A 22,837-nucleotide genomic window follows, 5' to 3' on the forward strand; every position below is an offset into this window, starting at 1 on the left:
AGTTAACATGCTGTTTCCACAAATTCCCACTTTGTTTACCGCCAATTAACTCGGGTGTTTATTAATTAAAACGTCTCAACTAATTAAGCAGAGGGCCAATTTGCCGTTCGTCTTTCATAAACAGGAGGCCCCTCAGCCAAAGATTTACATTGTCACCTATTATGTTTGATTACTTGCCATCATGCTGATTGTATTTCCCAAAAGCAGAAAAACACAAATATACAAGGCAAATGTAGTAAACATATGTGTTATTTTAAAATAAAGTAACAGGATTCAGTAAAATAGTTGTCAAAAATATCAGTAAGCAAATTTAGTTTTAGCTGTTGTGTAAAATTAAGTAATATTCTTGAATTTAGAGTGAAGCAGCCTGCTTGTCGTTAGCCAGTTTACCACTTGGTGGCACAGTTGTTCCATTAAATCCAGCTGCACAAACCGCTCATACAACTTCAGGCTGCGTCACCAGCAGTCAGGTCTGTCAAAACTCATCGATTCAGTCTATATTATATTTATATGTAGTGTGACGTGTTTTTGTACTGGCAACAGCTTACAGAACAGATTCACAATTTTTCAAGTCTAAACAACAGTCAGGTGCCCAAATGAACACTGGAACACTGATATAGGTTTTAATCATTCCTCCTGTTCATACTGGCCATTAGAAAATCCCTTAATAATGCATTTACACTGTAAGTGATGGGGGACAAAATCCACAGTCCTCCTTCTGTGCAAAAATGTATTTAAAAGTTTATCTGAAGGTAATATGAGGCTTTAGCCATCCACATTAGTCAAATCAAGTAGATATCTTTAAATGCACACAAAGAGGAAATTTTATGCTAAAAAAAACCCACTGTAAATGTGGCAGATATCCACTTGATATGACAAACTCAGACTGCTGAAGCCTCATTCAAGCTTCAGATACATTTTTGCAGAAAATGACTGTGTGGACACACTGTGGAATTTGGCCCCCATCACTTACATTGAAAGAACATTTGAAGGGGATCTTTTAATAGCCAGTATGAACAGGAGGAATGATTACAGCGAGTGTTCATAGGGGCACTTTCAAGACAGACTTGAAAAAATGTGAGCCTATCCTTTAAAAGATACATGTTACCAATTTATGAATCGATATGTCAATGTAACTATGTTGATTTTCGGAGTCTCCAGACTTCAGACTCATTCCAGATTTTGGAAATATTCAACAATATGAATATGTAAAAACAAAAAATGGCACAAGATATCAGAATTCAATCTGTACAAAATGCTTGCATGTGAAAACCATCATATGCACCACAGAGCATATGTAAACTGTGGAGGCATCACATACAGTGTGTACGTGTTTGTAAAGGTGTTTTCACACTTAAGCTTCATGAAAAATATATAATAACCAAAGAGTACAGTTCTCTCGGTTAGACACAAGTCATCTCACAGTAAGGGCCTATACCTTAAGAGTTTTAAGATGAGCTCTTAACACAGAATGGTTTCTTAGTGCTGCTGTTGAAGATGTCATATTGGCCTAGTGGTTCACTTACCATGCATTAATAAGATAAGAGGCCATAGATCATGCTTTGGGCTTAAGCAGCAGTCCAGAGAGTAGACAGAGCCAGAAGGAGATTGTCTGCTGGGATCTTAGGATGGAAGAGTGTTAACTCCTACAAAAACAACCAAACACAGCAGAGCATAAGCAAGTTATCCTCTCATCTTGTCTGTATAATGTGAATTTTTGACTATGTTTTGCTTAGACAGTGTAAAACAATTCCTCTGGCTTATATGAACTGTGCACTCTCTTGGCTGAGGGAATGAAATGAGGTGTTATGGTGATCTAGGGTTTCCCGCTAGACCTAACATGCCTCTCCCTTGGTGTATTAGAGTAGCATTAGTTTCAGAGAAGAGAAATTATCCTGATATGCTGTATGCTTGGTTTTGCTTCAAGGAACGTCTGCGGACAACAGCCAATCAACCATAACTAGATCAGAAGGAGGAGATTTTGTTCTTGTAAGCAGAAATTAACACTTCATTCCCCTTTGTCGGCAGAAATCCAACACTACAGCCCTTGAAGGCTCTCCCAGGCAATAAAGGAGAAAATTCAATTATGTGCATATAACAGTGCCACACCAAAACACAATTACCTCATTTTCTGGAAAAAATGTGCTCCTTTCCCTGCAGGCAGAGAGGTTCAATGAAGATGTTAAGCCTGGAGACATTTAACTGACATCTCTCAGCCTTCATAATTATTAAATCATAGACTACAGTCTCACAGCAGCCCTTAAAAGGTGTTATGCTGCAGAATGAACATTTGAGTGTCTTAAGAGCTTCTTTCCTCATTGTAACATTTTGCCACATTTAAGACATCTATGGTACTTTAAGTCTTTATGAGAGGTAAAGTCAAGAAAGTCACATGAACAAAAACAAAATTATCTTCAGTATAAAAGGAGACTGTGTCTTGTTTTCCGAATAAAAAGTCAAATCAAAAAGACAAAATAATTGAGGTGTGGTCCATGTGTAGTACTTGAATGCATAATACTTTGCTCTGTGGCGAATGAGCCCCTGCAGCACAAGATAGAACCGTAACACTTGGTTAAATGTACATCTTTTTTACCGTGATGTGGAAAAATGACAGCCTATCTAATGTACTGTGAACACTGAGATAGTGTTCAATTAGTTGATCAACTGACGATTAATCACCAGCACTTTTGAGAATTGATAACTTGCTTAAGTCATTTATCAGATTGCTGATTTCCTTTGGTCAGACAAAACAAGCAATTCAAATGTATTGTCTGGGGCTCTGGGAAATTGTGAAAGATAAATATTTTGTTAAATTTTACATAATTAATTGAAATAATAATTAGTTGTAGCCTGTTTATTTCTTCTGAAAAAAATGTCTTTTAATAAAATGTACTTGAATGAAAAAAATTGCAGTAGAAGCTCAAACATTGGCACAATACATTATTCTTTATATTCTGAATAAATTATTATTGTATAATTGTAAATTCACATATTTGAAGTTTTTTAGTGCCTATATATATATAAAATAAATTAAAAATTAAATTATATTAGTTTTAATTAAGTTTAATTAAGTTAGTGTGATGGCAATTGTACATGTGTTCATGTGTGTTTACTAAGTATTACTTGTGTTGTGGGGATATAAATCTATTACACAGTCACATTGTGGGCACTTGCCTTCCTTTTGGGGACAAAAAGCAAGTCCCATAATGTAAATCATAAAATTTTAGAATGAAGACTTGTTTTTAGGTGAAGGTAAGGTTAAGGTTATGGTAATGGTTATGGTAAGTCTCCAGCAAATGAACGTACAGTTCTGTGCAAAGGTTTTATGTACTAAAAGTAAAGTGAGGATGCTTGCAAAAATATTGCTATAAATTATGTTTTTTTATTTAGCCTTTAACATCATACAAAGTTCAGTAAACAGAAGAAACCTAAATGAAAACAATATTTGGTGTGACCACACTTTTCCTTTAAAATAACACCAGTCCATCTTTTTTTGGGTACTTGGCAGGTTGGTTGTTTCTGTATCTTGGAGAAGTTGTCACAGTTCTTCTGTGGATTCAGGCATCTCTGCTGCTTCCGTCTCTTCTTGTAATTGTAGACTGACTCCATGATGTTGAGATCAGGAGTCTGGGGGGGCTGTCCCCTCTGTTGCAGGACTCCTTGTTCTTCCTGCCACTGGAGTTACCTATTTATCAAATCAAATCAAATCAAATCAAGTTTATTTACACATTTTAAAACAACCAGAGCTGACCAAAGTGGTGTACAATAAAATAACAAAAGTAAATTAAAACAAGATAACAAGGTAACAGCAAAAAAAAAGAAGTAGAGATAACATAACAATACTATCCCATATGCAAACAAAAATAAGCAAATAATAGTAAAACATGAAGCTTAACACTCAAAAGGCCTGAGAGAACATGTGGGTCTTAAGTTTAGCCTTAAAAAAGGCTAAAGTTTTGGAGCAGCTACAGCAAATACACGGTCACCCTATTTATAACTTTGGCTGTATGTTTGCAGTCATTGTCATGCTGCAGAATTAATTTGGGACCAATCAGGCACCTCCATGATGGTATTACATTAAAGATAAGAATCTAAACATCAAAAGTGCCGAAAACTTTTGCACAGTCCTGTAAGTCAATATAATGTCATCTAAAGTGATGGAAACACCACTGTGTGTGTGTGTGTGTGTGTGTGTGTGTGTGTGTGTGTGTGTGTGTGTGTGTGTGTGTGTGTGTGTCTGTGTGTGTCTGTGTGACTGTTTACAAAGAAGAGAGGAGATTGTTGGTGTGAAAGTCAGTGGACTGTATCACTGGTGAAAATTTACATCATAGTAGCAACACAGCTGTTAGTTATGCAGCTATTTACATTGCCAGATGTGGTCATTGTTGACTATCTTTACTGATGGAATAATCACTTGATGAGTTCATGAATTAACAATTGATCAAGAGGCTTCTACCTGTCAAGAAAATAGCAAATTGGATGTATCAAATCACTGTCTGTGGCCTCTCACATAACTTAAATAAAGTTAAACATGCTAATGAAAAAAACCCACTCTTCATATGGGGAGATACACTCTTGGACTCCAAGCTGTAAGTTTCAGATTTGTGTGAGTGAGTAAAACACAACAAATTGGACTACAAAAGCTGCTTAAGTGTAAACATAATCCATACTAATACAAAAATCTTGTACACTTTATTTTCTTCTCGACAATTTAAGAAATGTATTTTTGATTGACCTATAGGTGTGTCTTTTAATAGCCCTCGAAAATGCACTGACTGTGTGGTAAAGGCCTTAATACCCATGTCAAGTGCCTCATGACAGGGTTTGAAGTCTTCACCAAAATGCAACCAAGAGTGACATGTGTATTAACCAATAGCGTGAGTAGGACTTGGCTACTGTAACCAATCAGAGTCCATTTCCGCGTTGCGGCCTGCGGTGTGGCTCGATGTGTATTTGTCCGCCTCGGCCTCCCTTGCTTGGCTCTGGCTGGGAAGGAAAGGAGCGGGGTGAGGGAATGGTTTAGCGGGCAAGCAGCTGCAAAACTACCCCAAGGGAATGCAAAACTTTCAGGCTGAAATTGACCACAAGACGCCGTGCCTGCGTGCCTGAAGACTTATTAACACATTACCTGGTTTCTCATGGAAGCAGATGGGTTTGTGAGGAGGCGTCGGATGACAGCGGAGACTGCAGGCAATGATCCCGGAGTTGCGGGCGCATCTGCCGGGGCAGAAGTTCGATGGCTGGGAGGAAGATTCTGGGTAGTTTCGGAAAGTATTGTGGGAAGCCTGACACCTCGTATCGGAAGCGAGACAGAACTACAGACTGTTGACTTTATTCGTACTGCACAAGATCAAACAGAGGACTCTGAACCAGACTATGAGGGTTTACCACAGGGAGCCTCCACCAGCACCCACATGTTGGCTGGAGCCGTGGCCGGGATCATGGAGCACTGCCTCATGTTCCCCATCGACTGTGTCAAGGTAGCTTAGCTTGGTGGCTGACCAGCTGATCCACGAGTTTGTGTGTTTGTTCTCTGTGTTTTCACAGACTGTGGATGTTATTCTTGGAAGGTTAGCTAACATGTTTGTTAGCATAGCTCATTAGCTAAACACGCTGCAGAGCTGACGGCTGTGAGGACAAGGTCAGCTAGCGTCTCACACCCCTCCTAGCTAACTTGTTAGCATGCTATAATAACAACAACAATAACAATGCATTTAATTTATACTGTAATTTTCATTCGCAGTGAATCTCAAAGTGAAGTTAACCGCGACTAACGTTAGCTAGTGGCTAATTATTATAACAACCTTAAAGCTCGGTCAAACACAGGAGCCCAGTTGGCTACTTGGTTGAAAACATACAAAGTTAAACAAGAAATTAATTTACTGTCAAACCCATAACGGCTATAATGTTACTTAACTGATGTTTACATGTGTAAAATGTAAGAAAATCTGAAAGTTAACGCCAGGTTGAGTAATTTAATGAGGAAACGGTTGTTTAACTGCAACAACATTTTAGGGAGACCAACGCTATGGTCGTTGTTTACTAAAAGCAAAGGCCACTAGTTGAATGTTGTTGTTGCTAGGAACTTACGCCCTGTCTGCCACTATTATCTCAAGGAACATAAAAATGGTGGAGTCGGGAGGCAATTTGGCTCTTCCAGTCCCCGGTGGTGCATGTGTTGACCCCTCCCCTCCTCCCAAAACACAGTACACGGTCGTTTTATAGAGAAGTAGGCCCACTGCTCGTAGTTTTGTTGAGAAGTAGGCCCACTGCTCCACACACCGTAAGTCATTGTTTTCAAAAAGTCTTCTGGTCACATGTGAGTCATGCAATTACTCTGGGCCAGTTCTCATCATGCGGCCCTGTTTGTTATGTATGAACTAGTTGTCTTAGGAATAAAAAGGTAAAGAGGCATGGCCTATTACCCCCTGAGGTCAGTTGTGGCCATGAAGTAGTGATGATTGTATAACGCAGGCACAGGGCCAGAGGAGATGGGACAAGTGACAATGAGCTTAGTACAGTCAGCTGTCCATGTCAGACTGAAAAGCTGTTCCCACACCTGTGCTTCATCCATGTCTCTTCCACCTGTAGTCTACCTCCGTTGCAGCCTGCAGAGCCCTAAACCTGGACAAGGCCAATGTTTACAGAGCCTTCTGGCGTGTTTGCTACGCTGCTAATGGATCTCAGCCTCTCTCCGTGCAAGCCACAGGAATTTTGGGGCATTGTGACTCAGCAAAATGACATCTACAGCCCATAATCAACCAGACATATTATGCAGAGAAACAGATATTTCAGAAAATTGAGAAATATTTAAGAGGCATCTAACATATTCCTTTATTTTGCATACAGTAAACAGAGGTTTCCCTCTTCCCAAATCAAGGCTTCTCCTGCACGATAAGCTTCTTCACTGCACTTGTTGTGTAATTATAGTTTTGAGTAGGCTTGTATTCTACCTTAATGTATCCTAAATCCCAGTAATTAATTGTGGATTTTAAAAAAAGCTTGCTGCATTTGCAGTGAATACTGCACAGCGCACATGAATGGAATTTCCAGTCATTAAAAGAAACCAAGAAGGTCTTCAGAGTTTTCTACAAGGATTGATGGACATTGTGTTAACATTGAGCACAAAGGTCGTTGCCTTTTAGATATGTAAACATACTATAGATAAACACAGCACTGTGCACAGCTGACCTTCGTGCATGTGTTTCTAAGGACAGCCATGATCGAATGAGTACTGAAATTACAGCCTCTGCTCACTCGGTGCATACACCTGTACCACTGTTAGCCAGCCCTCTTTGGGCCCTGCATTCCTCAGCTGTAGTATGGAGTGACATGAGGCCATGTTTATACTTTGCTACAGCACCACATGCACACACATACACAGACACACAGTGGGGTGTAAGTTTGTCCATTCAGCTGGAAGTTTGGTATTTAGGGATTATGTCGCTGCTAGTTCCTCAAGGACAGACGCACTCACCCAGTCCCCTTGCAACCCTCGCTAAACACCAAATAGCAGGTGACTGAAACAGTGATTCCTTGCACTTGTCCTCTTAAACAATATTGATTTATTTCAGTATGTGGGCATGCATGTGTGTGTTAAGCGGAAGAGAGAAAGGTGTGCTTTAGGGTCAGTGGGAAAAGAGGCTTACAGGAAATCAGCTATGTCCCCCTGTGACCTTGGAGCTTGTAACGCCATACTTCCTTCTATTCAATTATGCATGTACACCAACACACACAACACACAATGTCCGACTCCTCATTTCCCTTATTTGCCCCCCTATTCACACCACAGTCTATTCAGACCTCTTTTCATTGCCATGCTATTCTTTGCTGTAATAGGGAGACGTATGGTATTTTTGCGTTATGTTCAAAATTTTGATTTCAAATTCATTCAACTTCGCGCACTAAACTTATTCTTTGTCCATGTTTGACTTTACAAAACTTTTGTGGGTGGGACGTGAGCACTGTTTCGACTTTGACCATTGCTACATTCCACCTTTTCCTCTTTTCCAGACAAGAATGCAGAGCCTCCAGCCCGACCCCGCAGCCCGCTACAGGAACGTGATGGATGCTCTCCGCCGAATTATAGCCACAGAGGGCATCTGGCGGCCAATGAGAGGGCTGAATGTGACAGCTGTTGGGGCAGGGCCTGCCCATGCCCTCTATTTTGCCAGCTATGAGAAACTCAAAAAGACTCTAAGTGATGTCATTCACCCAGGGGCTAACAGTCATTTGGCTAATGGTACCATAAAACATACATATGCACACACAAGCAGTGACATATAATGACACATACTGTGCAGATGCTTTATAGTCATCTTAACTTTGAGATCAATCTAAGTCTGTTGATATGTAGGACTACAGGCCTAACTTGACCAACTTCAAGCTCAATACCACGCGCCCTCAGTGAAATCTGTGGAACTGCTGAGTCAGCCTAATCCGTAAATAGAGCAGACACGGCCTGGCCAGTCCTAAAAAAAAACCCTGACAGGATGTCAAATTGGATAGAGCCTTTTCATAGCTACAGTTGTGCACTGTGAGGAAGTAACAGGGACAGTTGGGAGTTCAACAAACTCTTATTTTGGTTCAGCTAAGTGACATCAACTGCCAAATAGGAGATTCAACCAGAAATTCTGTGTGCTCTCAGTGTCAACCTTTTCCTTATTCCATGTTCTGCCCACTCTCTCTCTTCCCTCTTTTCCAGTGTAGTGGGAGGCTGGGTAAGTCCTCTTTCTCCCATCTCATCTGCTCTCTCCTCTGTTGGTCCTGTCTTTTCAAGCTTTTGGGTTTGGTTCATAAATCTCAAAGGAGCAATGAACTGTCTTGTCCACTAGGTGTCTCTCTTTGCTCAAGTTTGGCCTACTGAACTCAGTCAAGAGTTATCTCTAGTTTTAACCTGTGCAACTTGCCATCAAGTATGCACCAATTCTGTTAAGATGATATATATGTATTTTTTAGCATGACAAGCACAGCCTTTAGGAAAGGGGAAGGAAGGGTTCTTAATCGTGCAAGTGAAATTTTGTTTTTTTTCTTACTCATTCTCTGCCTCTTTGCTGCAGTGCGTCCTTGTGCGTTTTTCCTGATTATCTCACTGTCTAGTAATTTTGGAGTTGTGTTTGTTTCAGGAGCAGCTGGGTGTGTGGCCACTCTGCTTCATGACGCAGTCATGAACCCAGCTGAAGGTAAGGGCAACATTTTATTGTATACTACTGTTTGCCTTTGGCCACAATTTGGGAACAGAATTAGGATGTGCGTCAAGATATTTTTTTAGTGAAGAAATTTACAGGTGCCACGCCTGGGCCAACCGTCTGCACATGGTGGCCTTAACCCCTCAGTCTCACATATTGACTTTCACAGCTGCATCCAGTCCACCTGCCCAAACATGTCCGTAGAAGGACACTGGTCAGAGTCATTGTGTGCAGCTGTTGGATGGGGTGCAGCTGTCTGAGCAAAAGCTGCTACTAAAATGACTTACTACATCTTACTGTATGTTTATTTGTTCAGAAGCTAGAGGTAAAAGCTCACTAATTTCTTTCATTCTTTTTATGTGCTTTTTTTTGTTCATCTCTGCAAACTGTGGACACATTTGACCTTCTCCATCAAAACATCCACCCATGCGTCCTTAGTTGTGAAGCAGCGCATGCAGATGTATAATTCGCCCTACCGTGGCGTGTTGGACTGTATACGCGCTGTGTGGCAGAGAGAGGGCGCTGCAGCGTTTTACCGCAGCTACACCACCCAGCTCACCATGAACGTGCCCTTCCAGGCGCTCCACTTCATGACCTATGAGTACCTTCAGGAGCTGCTCAACCCCCACAGACAGTACAATCCCTCATCCCACATGTTGTCCGGAGCTTTGGCCGGGGCCATCGCGGCTGCGGCCACCACACCTCTGGACGTCTGCAAGACCCTGCTCAACACCCAGGAGTCTCTAACCCTCAGTTCCCTGTCTTCCGGCCAAGGCCCCGGCCAGGGCCAAGGCCAAGGAGCCCACAGACATATCTCAGGCCTAGCCCATGCCTTCCGGACAGTATACAGGCTGGGCGGCCTGCAGGGCTTCTTCAAGGGAGTCCAGGCGAGGGTCATCTACCAGATGCCCTCCACAGCCATTAGCTGGTCAGTGTATGAGTTCTTTAAGTATGGACTCACCAAGCATCAGCACAACAAGAGGCGAACGCAGCAAATTGAGGCTGAGACATAGATGCCTCTTCTCACATTGCTTTGCCCTCCTTGTGAGGAGAAGATGAAGTCAATACGCACATAGAATCTGACTAAAATCACCTCAGTTGTCCCATCCCTCTCAGACATAGCAGATAAGAAAGACATCTTTGAAGACAGTTTGAGTAGTTATGTTCCTGCAGCACTATTTCAAGACTAGGCACGGTTTGAGTTATGTTGTTTCTCTCTACTAGGAGACAAGCATTTACACAGTATTATAGAACTAGTTTATCTGGAGATTTTTTTTTTCTTAAAACCATTCTAGTGACCAGTACAAGCTAAGGAAAATGTGAAGAATGCACAAGTTTTGAGTCGGAGAGGTAGTCAGCAGAGGGCAGTAGTGTTAATTTGTTAACTTTCTGGTAGTTTCATACGCTTTGCTGTCCTAGGATCAGATTTAATGAATAAAAATGATAACTGACTCCTGATACAGAGCCCTTTTTGGATTCATGCATTCATTTTTTTTGTATATCTCATAACAATATTCTCACAGTAATCCAAGACCAGACAAGTTGTTTGTTTTGGTGTCTAGTTGGGGGTACACAAAGGCATTCAGTCCCTTATTAAAAGTATCTATTAAGTCTTCCATTCTGATTTAAATGCAAATTGAACATGGGTGAGGACATTTTGTTGTTAATTCAATACATTAATCTACTGACTGATCAGTGGCCAGATACCTTTTTTATAGAAATGTAATGGAACCCTGCAAACAAAAGTGAAGACCACCAAATATACATATATATTATATGCAAATAGTATGATATTGACTCCACAAATGAACAAAGAGAACATGGATCAGATTGGGTTTCCCTTTTTGTTTGGCTGTTGGTGGTTCAAAGAATGAATTTGAATAATTAAATACTTTCTTTGCCCTTTATCAAATGTCAAAGTTCATGATTGTTGCCCATGATAGAATTGGAAAGAGAAATATCAACTTTCAGTTGAAGTTTCTGAAGTGTATGTTTAGTTTATTTTAACTAAAGTTGATTCCTCAAATGTTATTTTATTTCCAGAAAAAACATTGGTTTCTTTTGTTTTCTTATGGTCCCATTTATGAATTTAACCAACCCACTCAACTACTCACCATTATTGCCTTGTGTACCAGTTTGGCAGAGCAGCGTTATGATGGCCATTCCTGTGCATTAACTGTAGCTACCAGCCTGTTTTCATCTTGTGAACTACTGAGTGTCAATATCTCTGCTTGATAGCAAAGGCTGCATAAGATGTACCATGCTCCAAAAATATGAATTTTACTAAAATTTATGTGGAGTTCAGTATCCCAGAAGAAGTTAAATCGTACCCCTGTTGAGTACACATAAATGGAAGCTGTCATTCTTATTGATTGAAGTCTGATTGTTTCTGACACTGAATTGCACTCGAATAAAGACTGAGCAGTGGGGCTCCACTCACTGCTCATAAATGATGGGAGTCCCTTTGATGTATTTCTTTTAAATGTTGCTGAATGCTTTGCTAATGATGTGAAGATGACTTAATAGAAGAGAGTTCTTGCATATTTACTGATCATCAGCAAAGGGACAGTCTATAGTACTTTGTTTTCCTGGTGAAAAGTCACTAAATAATAGGATGGATGAAAAGGAAGCAATACCCAAAGTCACATCTGTACAACCAGAAACACATTGGTGAGTTTGTGTGTGTTTTCAGGTTTCATTTATTTTTAGTTTGAGGCAGGTACAGTTGTTTAGTCTTGAACGCAGGTGCAGATCTCAACTTTGACCCTCAAGACTGAAAACACTATTTGAACTAGTGGACACATACTCTGCGTACAAACAGCTAGGAGAGTGAAGCATTGGAATTCAGCAAAAATGACAGCAAATGTTAGTTCATGTAGAAATAGAAAAGCAGATTGCAATGAGAAAAAGTACAATATTAGTGCCTGAAATGATGGAACTTTTGCAGTAAGCCATACAAAGTGATGAAGATTTCTTAACACAACAAATCAATAGAAATGTAGAACAATATTGAATGTTAGAGAATATAGAATTGGCAATTTAAATGAGAATTAAGTTTTCCTGGCTTTTCATCATTTTGCTTCATCAGATCAGATCAACTTTATTATCCCACACGGAAATTCGTTTGGTCCAATGCTTCAGACATAAAAGCACCCGAGAATCCACGGTAAAAACAATAGAATAACCAATAAGAACTCAGCATAATCATAAAACACTTTTGATCACACTGAGACAAAGTAAAAACAAATCAAAAACAAGTCAATCCAAAATCAATAAAATCAAATTTGATATAAAAGTGCAAACGTGCAGGTGAACATGTTATACAGGCTGATGGCCAGAGGAATAAAAGACTTGTATCTACTTGTTTTGAGTTTTCTTTGTAGAAGTCTCTTTCTCCTTTCAAGTTGTTGCTGCGACTGAATTTGGAGTGACGGGGATGGGTACTATCCTGTAAAATCTTTCTAGTTTTTGGAAGATGAGTTTGGTGTAGTGTGGCTGTTTCTTGGTCAATGGCTATGATTTTTCCCGCTGTCCTGATTTGTCACTGCAGCCTGGCTTGGTCCTGTTTTCGCATGTCACCAAGCACACAGATGAAATGTGGTGGTAACTGTTTATGCGAGGCCTCTATATCTTGAGGATAAGTGACTGTGTTCTTGGTCAATATTGTAGGACAATTGTCGGACTTTCTCCAATGGAAAGGAGTTTAGATACACTTGAATTGTCATCTTAAAACAGTCTAGCCCCTTGCCAGTTCTACAGAGGATCCAGAAAACATGCATTTCCGTACATTTAAAGGTTCTATATATCGGAATCAGAAATTCCTTCTCATTAGTGACCTCTGTGGCCGTAAAATGAACTGCAGTCAACATCCTGGTGCTCACGCTCACATGCTCACAGCGCGAGACTATTGCAGGCCATGTCTTTTTCCTCGCTTACTCTTCTCATAGTTACATTCAACACGCCGTGGCTGGGCAGCAATGCGCTGTGGTCGAGGAGCAACAGGGTGTGGCTGGGCAGCAACGTACTGTGGTCAGGGAGCAACAGGGTGTGGCTGGGCAGCAACGCGTTGTGGTCAGGGAGCAACAGATTGTGGCCAGGCAGCAACATGCTGTGGTTGGGGAGCAATGCACTGCGGTTTTGTTGTGAAATGTGTGCTACGACCTTTGGACTACCGACAGGAAAAACAAAAGGGGTAAACTATGTTCTGCTATTGCTCTGGAGCTTATTTTCTGCTCCTTTGTTGAAGAAATAATGTTGTTTTAGTTGTGTGTGCTCAGGAGTGGATGACTTGTCATTGCAGGGGTGTTTTGTTGTGAAATGTGTTGTGGTTGACTGAGGCAGCTAATCATCTCAGTAGCTGGAGAGCTAATATCTGCAGGATGTTTCTAATCAGATAGCACCATTTTTGTTGTGGTATGGTGTCATTATGCCAGTCGTTTGTTGATGTTAGCGAGAGAGAGGCAAAAACAAAAATTTTCACAGAAAATCCAGCCTGGGTCCTTCACATAGAAATCAGTCCACAGGCTGTTACAGACAACCAAGAAAGTTGGGTAAGGTCTCATTTTTTACATTACATTACTACCTATTCACTCATTATCAAAAAAATAAAGATTAACACATGTAAATTGCTTCACAATTCTACATATAGAACCTTTAAGTATAGAGATCTGTGAGATTGGAGAGACACCAGAGGCAATAATAGAGTTGCAGTGAGGACAGAGCTAGTTCACAGATGCCACAATATGCCTGGGGACAAGAATATACCTCCAGAATTGAATTTAAGTTAAAAAGGTATGAAGATTATGGAAAGTGCGATTCATAAAATTCCCTACACAACTGGCCTTTAATTGAGTCCAAAACACCATAATTTAGAATGTGGGAAAAACATTTTAAGACTTGTGACAACTGGTGAGATGTAAATCAGTTTCAATGACTCATCTTTAGAATATAATCAAGCAGGAATGAATAATCAAATCCTGTTTAGCCATTCTTGCAGTAAACATCAGAGACAGCCCATATCTTAGTTGTGATCAACACAAGTATGTCAAATGGTTTTATTATCATTTTGATCTGTGCACAAAATGACATTACATAATGACACTCCTGCAGTGTTTGTAAATTAATTCAACTGGATTTGACAGGGTTGGGCTCCTGCACAAGGTAAAAGTTGAGAACTGGTTAACTGGAAAATTTGTGGTCCACTTGTCTGTACTTAATGTCCTCTTATGGATTGAAAAATGCCAGACAGTTTTTTGATGTCACATCATTTGACATGTTCACCCTATTTCTCTTTTTGGGAAAAATATGAAACAGACTCTACACAAACACCAAAATCTTTTGGGTAGCATTTGTGGACACATCAGTTTCATCGTGGTGAGGAGTGACAGCTCCCCCACCCCAGCCTCTACACACACACACACACACGCACTCTCACATACGCATGCTTGTCAGACAGACACCTGTTCAAACAGGGAGTGTTAATGAACCGTTTCTGTCTCTCTCTCTCTCTCCCAATATCTCTCTATCTCTGCGTGCATGTACAGTATACAGTATGTGTGGCCTGTCATAGTTTATGCTGTTATAATGGTGTGTGTGTGTGCGCACACATGCTCCTTTCTTTCCTACTACTGCTCAGCCAGCTCAAGCTTGCCCACAGCGACTCTCGTGACACTGTGCATGAGAGACTGAATGAAAGGTTTTACATGGGTGGGAAAAATGAATTGAAATGGCAAACGTGTTTAGAAATATTTTGATAAAAATACAAAGAGAATGACATAATACAGTAGAAACTGTTATTCACATGTCAGTTTTGTCTACCCTACTACTCTCGCTTTGCACTTCCCTGTCAGTGTGGGAGAGTGTGACTGATCAATCTGAGAGGAGTGAACTATGTAGTCTGTTCATTTGCCCCTTTCTTTCTCTTTCTCACACTTTTTATAGTGTGTGTGTACTTCAGAAATGAGTATCCATTACTAGCCTGAATATTATGCAGAGGCAAGAGTTGTCATGAAGGACAGAAATACTCAGGTGCATGTTTGTTTTTTTTTTAGCTGTCTTTCAAGATTCAGAATTACAGGGATGGAAGTTCTAGCTTTTTCCAGGGCTTTCAACTACATCTCACAGTCTTATCAGCAAATGGAGCTGGCAGGTGTCATCACCTGCTCATATGATAACAAATGGCCGTATATGGAGTATTTATTTAGTGATCGTCCTCAGGATTGGATGCAAATGGCCTCCTTCATCTTTCTGTCCAATGACTCCTGGTTGATGACTTCTTCCCAGTCAAAGCTGTGACTTTCTGTGACGTCTTTAATCTTCTTCTCTGGAGGTTTTGTCTTCAGAGTGTACCAGCAGGGATCTGAAGGTGTTGAAGGTAAGTGCTGCCTCCTCGTGACTTGAAAACTGTGGTCCTGGCTGGGTAGATTTCTTGTATCTATTGGTAATCTGCTGCACTTCCCTCTCTTTATCCTGTTTCTCACAAGACAAGACAATATGTTCTGCTCTATGAGCAAGAGCCTTCACCACTGATCTTTTATGTTGTAAGTGGTGGTTAGAGTTAAAATTGAGATATTGGTATGTGGAGTGGGTTTCCTGTATACTGCGGTCTTTATGCTCTCATAAGCCCTTCACATGAATGCAGGTGTCTAACAACGACAGCTTACTATCCTCTTCCTGTTCGCTAGTGAACTTGCTGTGTGGGTTGATGTTATAGATGTGATGGGTGAAGCTGTCAGTGTTGGAACAGAGCAGTTTGAAAAAAAAGTGTGAAACTGTTGTCCTTGTACTGGTATGAGATGTCAGGTAGGGTAGAGGCCATTATAGGATACAGCTTCTACCTTAGTTTCTGTGGATGCCACTAGAGTTTCTACATGGCAATTGTTAAAGGTGAAGTATGCCAGCTCCTGAGCCGTGCTATTGTACAAGTTGACTGGGACACTTCATTGAAACAGAGCCACCATTAACGGTATTATTAACACCTGTGCTTTCCTGCTATATTTGTGGTGCAAAGACAAGTAAACAGTAAACAAAAATACAGTACATGTACATAAAAACACTTGATCCCAAATAGATACCAGAACAATCACAAAAACATGCACAAAATATCATTTTAAATGTCTGTCAGTCCTGTCTCGTTAGGTTTTTACATAACATTTTCACTGTCCATGTTACTGTACATTTTATTGTTCAGACAAGGCTGGAGATATAGCACGGCCAACATGGAGGAAGTGGACCCCGTGATAGGCAGTTTTACAAGCTCAGGCAGCACCAAGACATAGAGATATTGTAGGGCACGAACAGCATGGGCTCAGCACAGCCCTCATGGGGCAACAGCAACAGCGGTAGGCAGGAGGATGCAGGTTGTAGAGGAGATTCAGAGACAAGAAGAGGCTGCTAGATGTGCAAGAGTCACTTAGGCAAAGCAGTACCAACAGATGATATGGGAAAGTGTAGAAAAGAAGAAACAGGGAAGTGTGGAAGCATGGAGTCAGAGATAAGATGGAAGTTGATTTGGGTAGGGATGGTAGGGACATGTCCAACATCAAGGTGTTGCCAGATTGTCCCTACCAATATTTTTAACAAACTCAAACGATCTTGCCACTTTAACTCCATGTTATCTTAATGGTAAGATTGGTTGATGATGGTAAGCAGAGTTGCTAGGTTTGTGTGTTTTCTGCAAAAATGTGTGCTTTTATGATGAAGAGTGAAGAGCAGGATATATTTAATATTTAATGTCTCTATTTAATTTAATCTCTCCCCTTTTCCATGAGTGGATCAAGAGCAGGGTTATTATTGCAAATGTGTCATTAAGACATGAACATTATTTATAAGCTAAATTTATGTGTGTACATGTTTGCGTACACGTGCCTAAAAAAGAGAAAAGATTGATAGAGAGTACAAATACACAATTATTTGGCAAAAAATGTCCCTACCAATGTTAAAACCAAACATAAACAGCTGGTGGGAAGGGCCATCACAGTGCATACTGTAAATGGATAGGTGAGGACCCAAACTGTTTTCATGTTCATGTATAGCTTCAATTCAGCACTATCTATCGAGGGGTAAAACAAAAGGCCTTAAGGGTCTCAAGGGCGATATACCTGAAGAGGTAACAAATTGCTGAAGTGCCTAGCAACAGCTATTGAGAGCTCTTAGAAGTTAACTCACTGGATACAAAAAGGAAACAAGACAGGATTTTGTTTATTTGTGAGAGCGAAAGGCCAGGCATGAGATGGGGCAGCAGGGAGCTCATAGTTCTTTAAGAGATAGACACCACTAATGTAAGACCAGATCTTGTGTTGCCGTCAGAAACACAGCATGTTTTGTCCATTGTACCATGGGAGGATGCAAGCAGGCAGAGAGGCGTGGTTGGAAACCTAGGGTCTGCCCAGTGGAGGTTGGCTGTAGGGGTTTTGTTGGCAGATCAGTTTTGTCCCTAAAAAAACATGGCCGACACTGCATCGGATTCTAGTGAATGGCTGTGGGTTAGAAGACAAGTGAGTGACTGGATTAAAGAAAGGTAAGTGGAGGATCTTGAAAATGTTTGCCAGTGGTGTTCTACACTGAAGTGTATGTAGTGTTGCTTTCTGGCATGAAGTAGCAGAAAAGGCTCGGTTGATTTGTTTGGTGGCAACATGCTGCTTAGCTTAACATGGTGTTAGCTGATGGTGCTAGCTCAGCTGGTGGACATAAGTGTATACTTTGTTGCTTGCTAAGGTAAAGTAGCTGAGGAAGATTGTTTGGTTTGCTGTTTGGTGGGTGTTAGCTGATGGTGCTAGTTGGTGATGTTATAGATGAAGTGAATATAGCTTGCTTTGGAGGATTGTGTTGAGTTTCTTGGTGCTGGTAGAGAGAGGGATGGCTCTGGGAAGCTGGAACACACCAACTCAATGAAACATCATTTTGAGATGGTGCCCACACAGATTCGATTCAAGTAAAACAAAATGCAGTTAGCATCCAGCTAGTGCAAACAGTAGCAAGTGCCTATAGATATAGGGTAGACTAAACCGTATGTACAGTAGAATGAGTCAGATAAACATATGTACAGGTGGATATATCTATGTTGGTGATAGATGACCCTGTAGACTTGCTTGCACTCTTACACCCAAATACAACTTCATATAGAAACCATTTCCTTTTTGTCTTTGTTAAGTCAGGTCAAGAGACATGATCCATGCATGGAATAGTTTATCATATCCGAGAGGTTGCTCATTGGTGACTAGTTGTGAAGGTTGTGTAACTTTAGATAAACAGTGATGGTGGCTGGGCAACTGATAGCCTTCAAATGAAACTGCTTATCAAGCCAGATGAGCCAGTCATTGTAGCTTAACCTAAGCACCTACAATTTATAAGGCCTTATGAAGCAGCTGAGTATGTACTGTTTGCTTGGGCTATGGTAGAAGTTTCTTATATAACTAGTGACTATTTGCAAGTCTATAGTGGATCTAGATAAGCAGGAACTATGTCTTGACTACTGAGCGTGCCATGGCATTCAGATGAAACTGCCTATCGAGCTAGTGGGCCAGCCAATGTAGGTTAATATAAGCAGGTACAATGTAGATATAAGGTTGGGTCTAGCTGCAGAATATCTGCTCTTTGCCAAAGTGAGAGTATGATTTAAGACAGTTTAAGGTACATTAGGTCAGCATCTAAGAGAATGGAGTCGCCAGTCCCACGGCTCAGTAGGTCTTGGACAGCACAGCCTGATACTCACTGCAGGCCGTAACGTTGAGTCAAAACAAAATTTAACATTAATACTGGGCTTCCACAGGCATGGTCATCCAACTTTTGACACATTTAATTATGTGTATTGAGAACTATTAGTATACTGCATGTTAAAGTTGGTGATGGAAGGTGGTGGCGGCCAGATCAGCTAGGTCATATAGGCAGTGATGTTCTTTCACCTGGCATTTATTTTTATATTAGCACTAATTTTTGGCCTTTTGCCTTTATTTGAGAGTCAGCGCAGAGATACAGGAAACATGGGGAAAGAGAGGGATATGACATGCAACAAGGGTCCCCAGGCTGGGAGTCGAACCGTTGATGTTGCGAATATTTGGTAACCATTAGGCCACTGCGACACCCTGTTGTATACTGTTTTGTGAGAAATTGTTGATTAGTAAGCTCAAGGTAACTTATTTTTGTCACTACCTTCTCCTTAACACAGAGAGACTTACTTGTGAAGAGCTACTGTATGTACAGTAAATGCATGAACCTGAACTTAACAGACCTTGACTTGTTTGATGATTCATTCAAACATCAAACATGACCCACTTCAACCCTCGTGTCTTTTAATGGAAGTATTATGGTAATAAGGTCGACCATTAATTGATCTTATCACAGCAATTACACCCTTAAGGCAAATGAAACTATTACATTTACAATTGAGCATTTTAAATTGATATACACATGAGAACAAAGATTTAATGTTCTCAGAGTGGCACAGTTTACACTGTCAATCACAATTACCTTGAGGTGTTTAACCAGTGGGTGTGTGATAATATGCTACTACGTGTGCTCACCGAAGGAGAAAACCAGTATGTGCATGTGTGAATGCGTCATCACAATATGTGAGTATGTGTATATACTGTATATGCATGTGTGTGAGTGTGTGGACCAGTATCTGCTGTCACCTGAACCTACATGTAACACTGTCTCTCCTCTTTGAATCTACTGAAGATTATGACTATATCAAGACCATCATGTCTGACTTTATTTGGATAATCATACACACACACACACACACACACACACACACACACACACACACACACACACACACACAGGTTAGATGATGCAGGTAGAATGAGGGATGCTTGGCTTTGGTAGGAATGAAAAAGTGTTCTTTTTTTGTATCTACCTGCTGAGATTGTTGGGATATGGAAGATGTGTCGAGAATCTGACTTCTCCATTCATGTCCTCTACTGCTATGATGTCTTTGGGACCTTTGTTCTTCACTTTGCTTGTCCTACAAAAGCAGCCAAACATGCAAAGAGAAAAAGACTGACGATATATCAGACAAATTGCAAGGTAGATCCACAAAATATTAATTTGTCCCAAAACACTTATTTAGGATAAAAATACTCCAGACACTGAAAACTGGAGATATTATCACTCAAATATTCAATCAATTTTTGGTTCATATCACAGCATACATCTTTACTGGTGGAAAAGACCCTTACAAGTTGATAAAGGGCTCACAAACACATACATACACTCCCTTGTGTATTGGTGTAAGCCCATGTTTTGGAAACTCAAGCCTCCGGTCAAAGCCCCTTACAGCAAGCACCTGTGGAAGGGTGTATTTAACACACTCATGCACGCACACACACACACATATACTCACACACATACACTAATGCTCACAAACACACACTCCAACGGTACTTAGGAATGTGAACGCCTGAAGGACTAAGGACCTCTACACCAACTCTCACTCAGTCGCTTGCCTTCTCCCCTTCTCTACATATTTATGGCCCTTTTGTTGCTTTTCTTGTCAGATCTCTCTCCATATATTAAGCCAAATCATAACTGGACCACTCAGCATGAATTACAAAGTGATACAGAATTACGCCATAATGTCCACTTTATTCCGTCCTTGTCAGCGTCTAATGGATGAGGTGTGATTACAGGCTCTTCGTCTTACTCACTGGGATACACACAGACACATACAGGTTGTGATCTCACGCTCCTCGGGAGTGCTGCTGGATAAAGGAGCTGTTGTCGTAATCACTTTGGCTGTTGCAGTCTCTCCCACTCTGGCCAAATAGAGCAGCTTTGAGGGGAGGAGAGGAGAGCAGAGAAGAGACCAGAGAGTAGAGCCAACAAGCTTGTTGGTACATACATTTAGCAAAACCGGATCCCATATAAAAATCTGCAGACAAGATAACTATGATTTGAGATGTTATCTCTGATTTTGATCATGTTTCATTTCCATTATTTAGCACAGGCAACGTGCTAATTGGATTTATGCAATCTGATATGAATCGTATTTCTGAGAAAAGTGGACTTTTACTCAAGTGCTGCTGAAATATTATCTTATCTCTCACACAGGAGGCTCTGGGCCCTCAACACTCAGGGTTCCCCCACTTAATTTTGCTATAATTTGATCAAATGCAGATGTATTTAAGTATATGCACTATATACACATAATATCAACTGGTATATAAAAAGTATTTTAGTATATTGGATTTTTGCGCATGACCTCCACCTTCCTTTAATAGTCAACTTTCTTGTAGTAAAGAAACATAAAGTCCTCCTCTATTCATGAGTGTGTTTTGCTTATTGTTACATCACTTGGATTTTTGACTTTCACTGTGCAGAATGATATATGTATAGTTTGACAATAGGAGGCTGTTTTCACATTCATCTTTATTTATGATGAAAGTTTCTCTGTACTCACCTTAAACCTGAGTTAAAGGCGTGTACGTGCAAGATGATTTTGTGACATCATACCTAGCTTGGAAGTCAATCATGGTTCAGTATGCAACTTGCACAAGTGTGGTGAGAGAAGTTGAAACATCAAGTGCACATATAGTATGAATGGGCTTCTAATGTAGTAGGAGACATCTTGTGTGCAGCAGGTAAACTTTTGAAACAAATTCAAGTATTTGCATATTTATAGATTTTAGATTTTAGAGAATTTATAGATGTAATAAAATTTTTAACAAGATAAATGAACCATTTGAGGGAAAACATACTCTATTTTTTTATTTAAGACAGCATTTTCACGTGTCTCAAAAGATATCTGATGGGAATCTTTAGATTATGAGACAAGTGAAAAATGTTTCCTGGCTAGATCCGGTGATGTGTTTATCCATCTTTAACTCAGACATTGACTCCAACGATGGCAGTATCAGACTGAATTATGAAGCATAGCAAAATGTAAGATCTGGATGAGGGCCAGTCTACAAAAATAACAGAAAGATTATCAACCTAGCCAGTTGTGGCTTGAACATCTCCCATAGTGCTGTGCTGTGGAGAATTAGGATGCGGGGGAGATACGGTTCCTGTCATCACTTAAGAGAACAAGTTGGGGAGGAAAGATTCTTCCCACCACCACCAAAGATACATGATGATCATTAACACACACATACACACACACAAATACATGAATATGCGCACACACAGCAATTTCTCTGTGGGAGAAAAAGCTGAAACAGAAGAGAAAACAGCTGCTTTGATTATGAGCATTTAGCAGAGTATACAGAGTGTGCAGGGCACCATGGTGATGTATGTGTGTGTGTGTGTGAGAAACGGGATCTCCCTCACTTTTCGTGCAATAAAAGAATATCACGCAAGACTTACAGTGAATAGAAAGCTCCTCGATAAATCCAAGTGTTTATAGTAAAATGCCATTGCTAATGGGCCAGAATAGGGAGAAGGGGAGAGAAGGGGGAATAAAGCTCTTAAAGCAGGGAAACTGATATTCTCATATCAGCAGACAAAACCAATGTATGATGATGATGAAAAAAATGGGAGTTTAAATAGAGTGGGCTTGTGTCATAGTTTGGAGTGTGAGTGCAGCAGGCATATTTCGATTGCTATTGTTGGCTGAGGAAGGATCCCCAAATGCTAACTTACTCTGACATGCCACAATCATGATCAAAGCAAAACATACTCATATGCGCGCACACAAACACACACACTTA

At 40.5% G+C, this 22,837-nt stretch overlaps 1 protein-coding gene across 1 annotated transcript; it reads left to right on the forward strand.

The window, feature by feature from the left end:
- The first annotated feature begins 4,963 nt into the window (after positions 1–4,963).
- On the forward strand, positions 4,964–11,641 carry slc25a28 (solute carrier family 25 member 28). The gene is made up of 4 exons (XM_042432735.1): positions 4,964–5,480; positions 8,014–8,242; positions 9,126–9,182; positions 9,627–11,641. Exons 1-4 carry the CDS (start codon positions 5,139–5,141, stop codon positions 10,199–10,201), a joined length of 1,203 nt encoding a protein of 400 aa, XP_042288669.1. The 5' UTR covers positions 4,964–5,138; the 3' UTR covers positions 10,202–11,641.
- The last annotated feature ends 11,196 nt before the right edge of the window (positions 11,642–22,837 follow it).

Source organism: Thunnus maccoyii, chromosome 14 (assembly GCF_910596095.1).
Source record: "Thunnus maccoyii chromosome 14, fThuMac1.1, whole genome shotgun sequence".
In the NCBI taxonomy this organism is placed as follows: domain Eukaryota; kingdom Metazoa; phylum Chordata; class Actinopteri; order Scombriformes; family Scombridae; genus Thunnus; species Thunnus maccoyii.

Bases quoted from the DNA above. Each gene is read 5' to 3' on its own strand.
- slc25a28 (XM_042432735.1), top strand. From the start codon at position 5,139: ATGGAAGCAGATGGGTTTGTGAGGAGGCGTCGGATGACAGCGGAGACT. The intron at 8,243-9,125 runs GTACCATAAAAC...TGTTTGTTTCAG, and splicing joins TAACAGTCATTTGGCTAATG to GAGCAGCTGGGTGTGTGGCC. The intron at 9,183-9,626 runs GTAAGGGCAACA...ATGCGTCCTTAG, and splicing joins AGTCATGAACCCAGCTGAAG to TTGTGAAGCAGCGCATGCAG.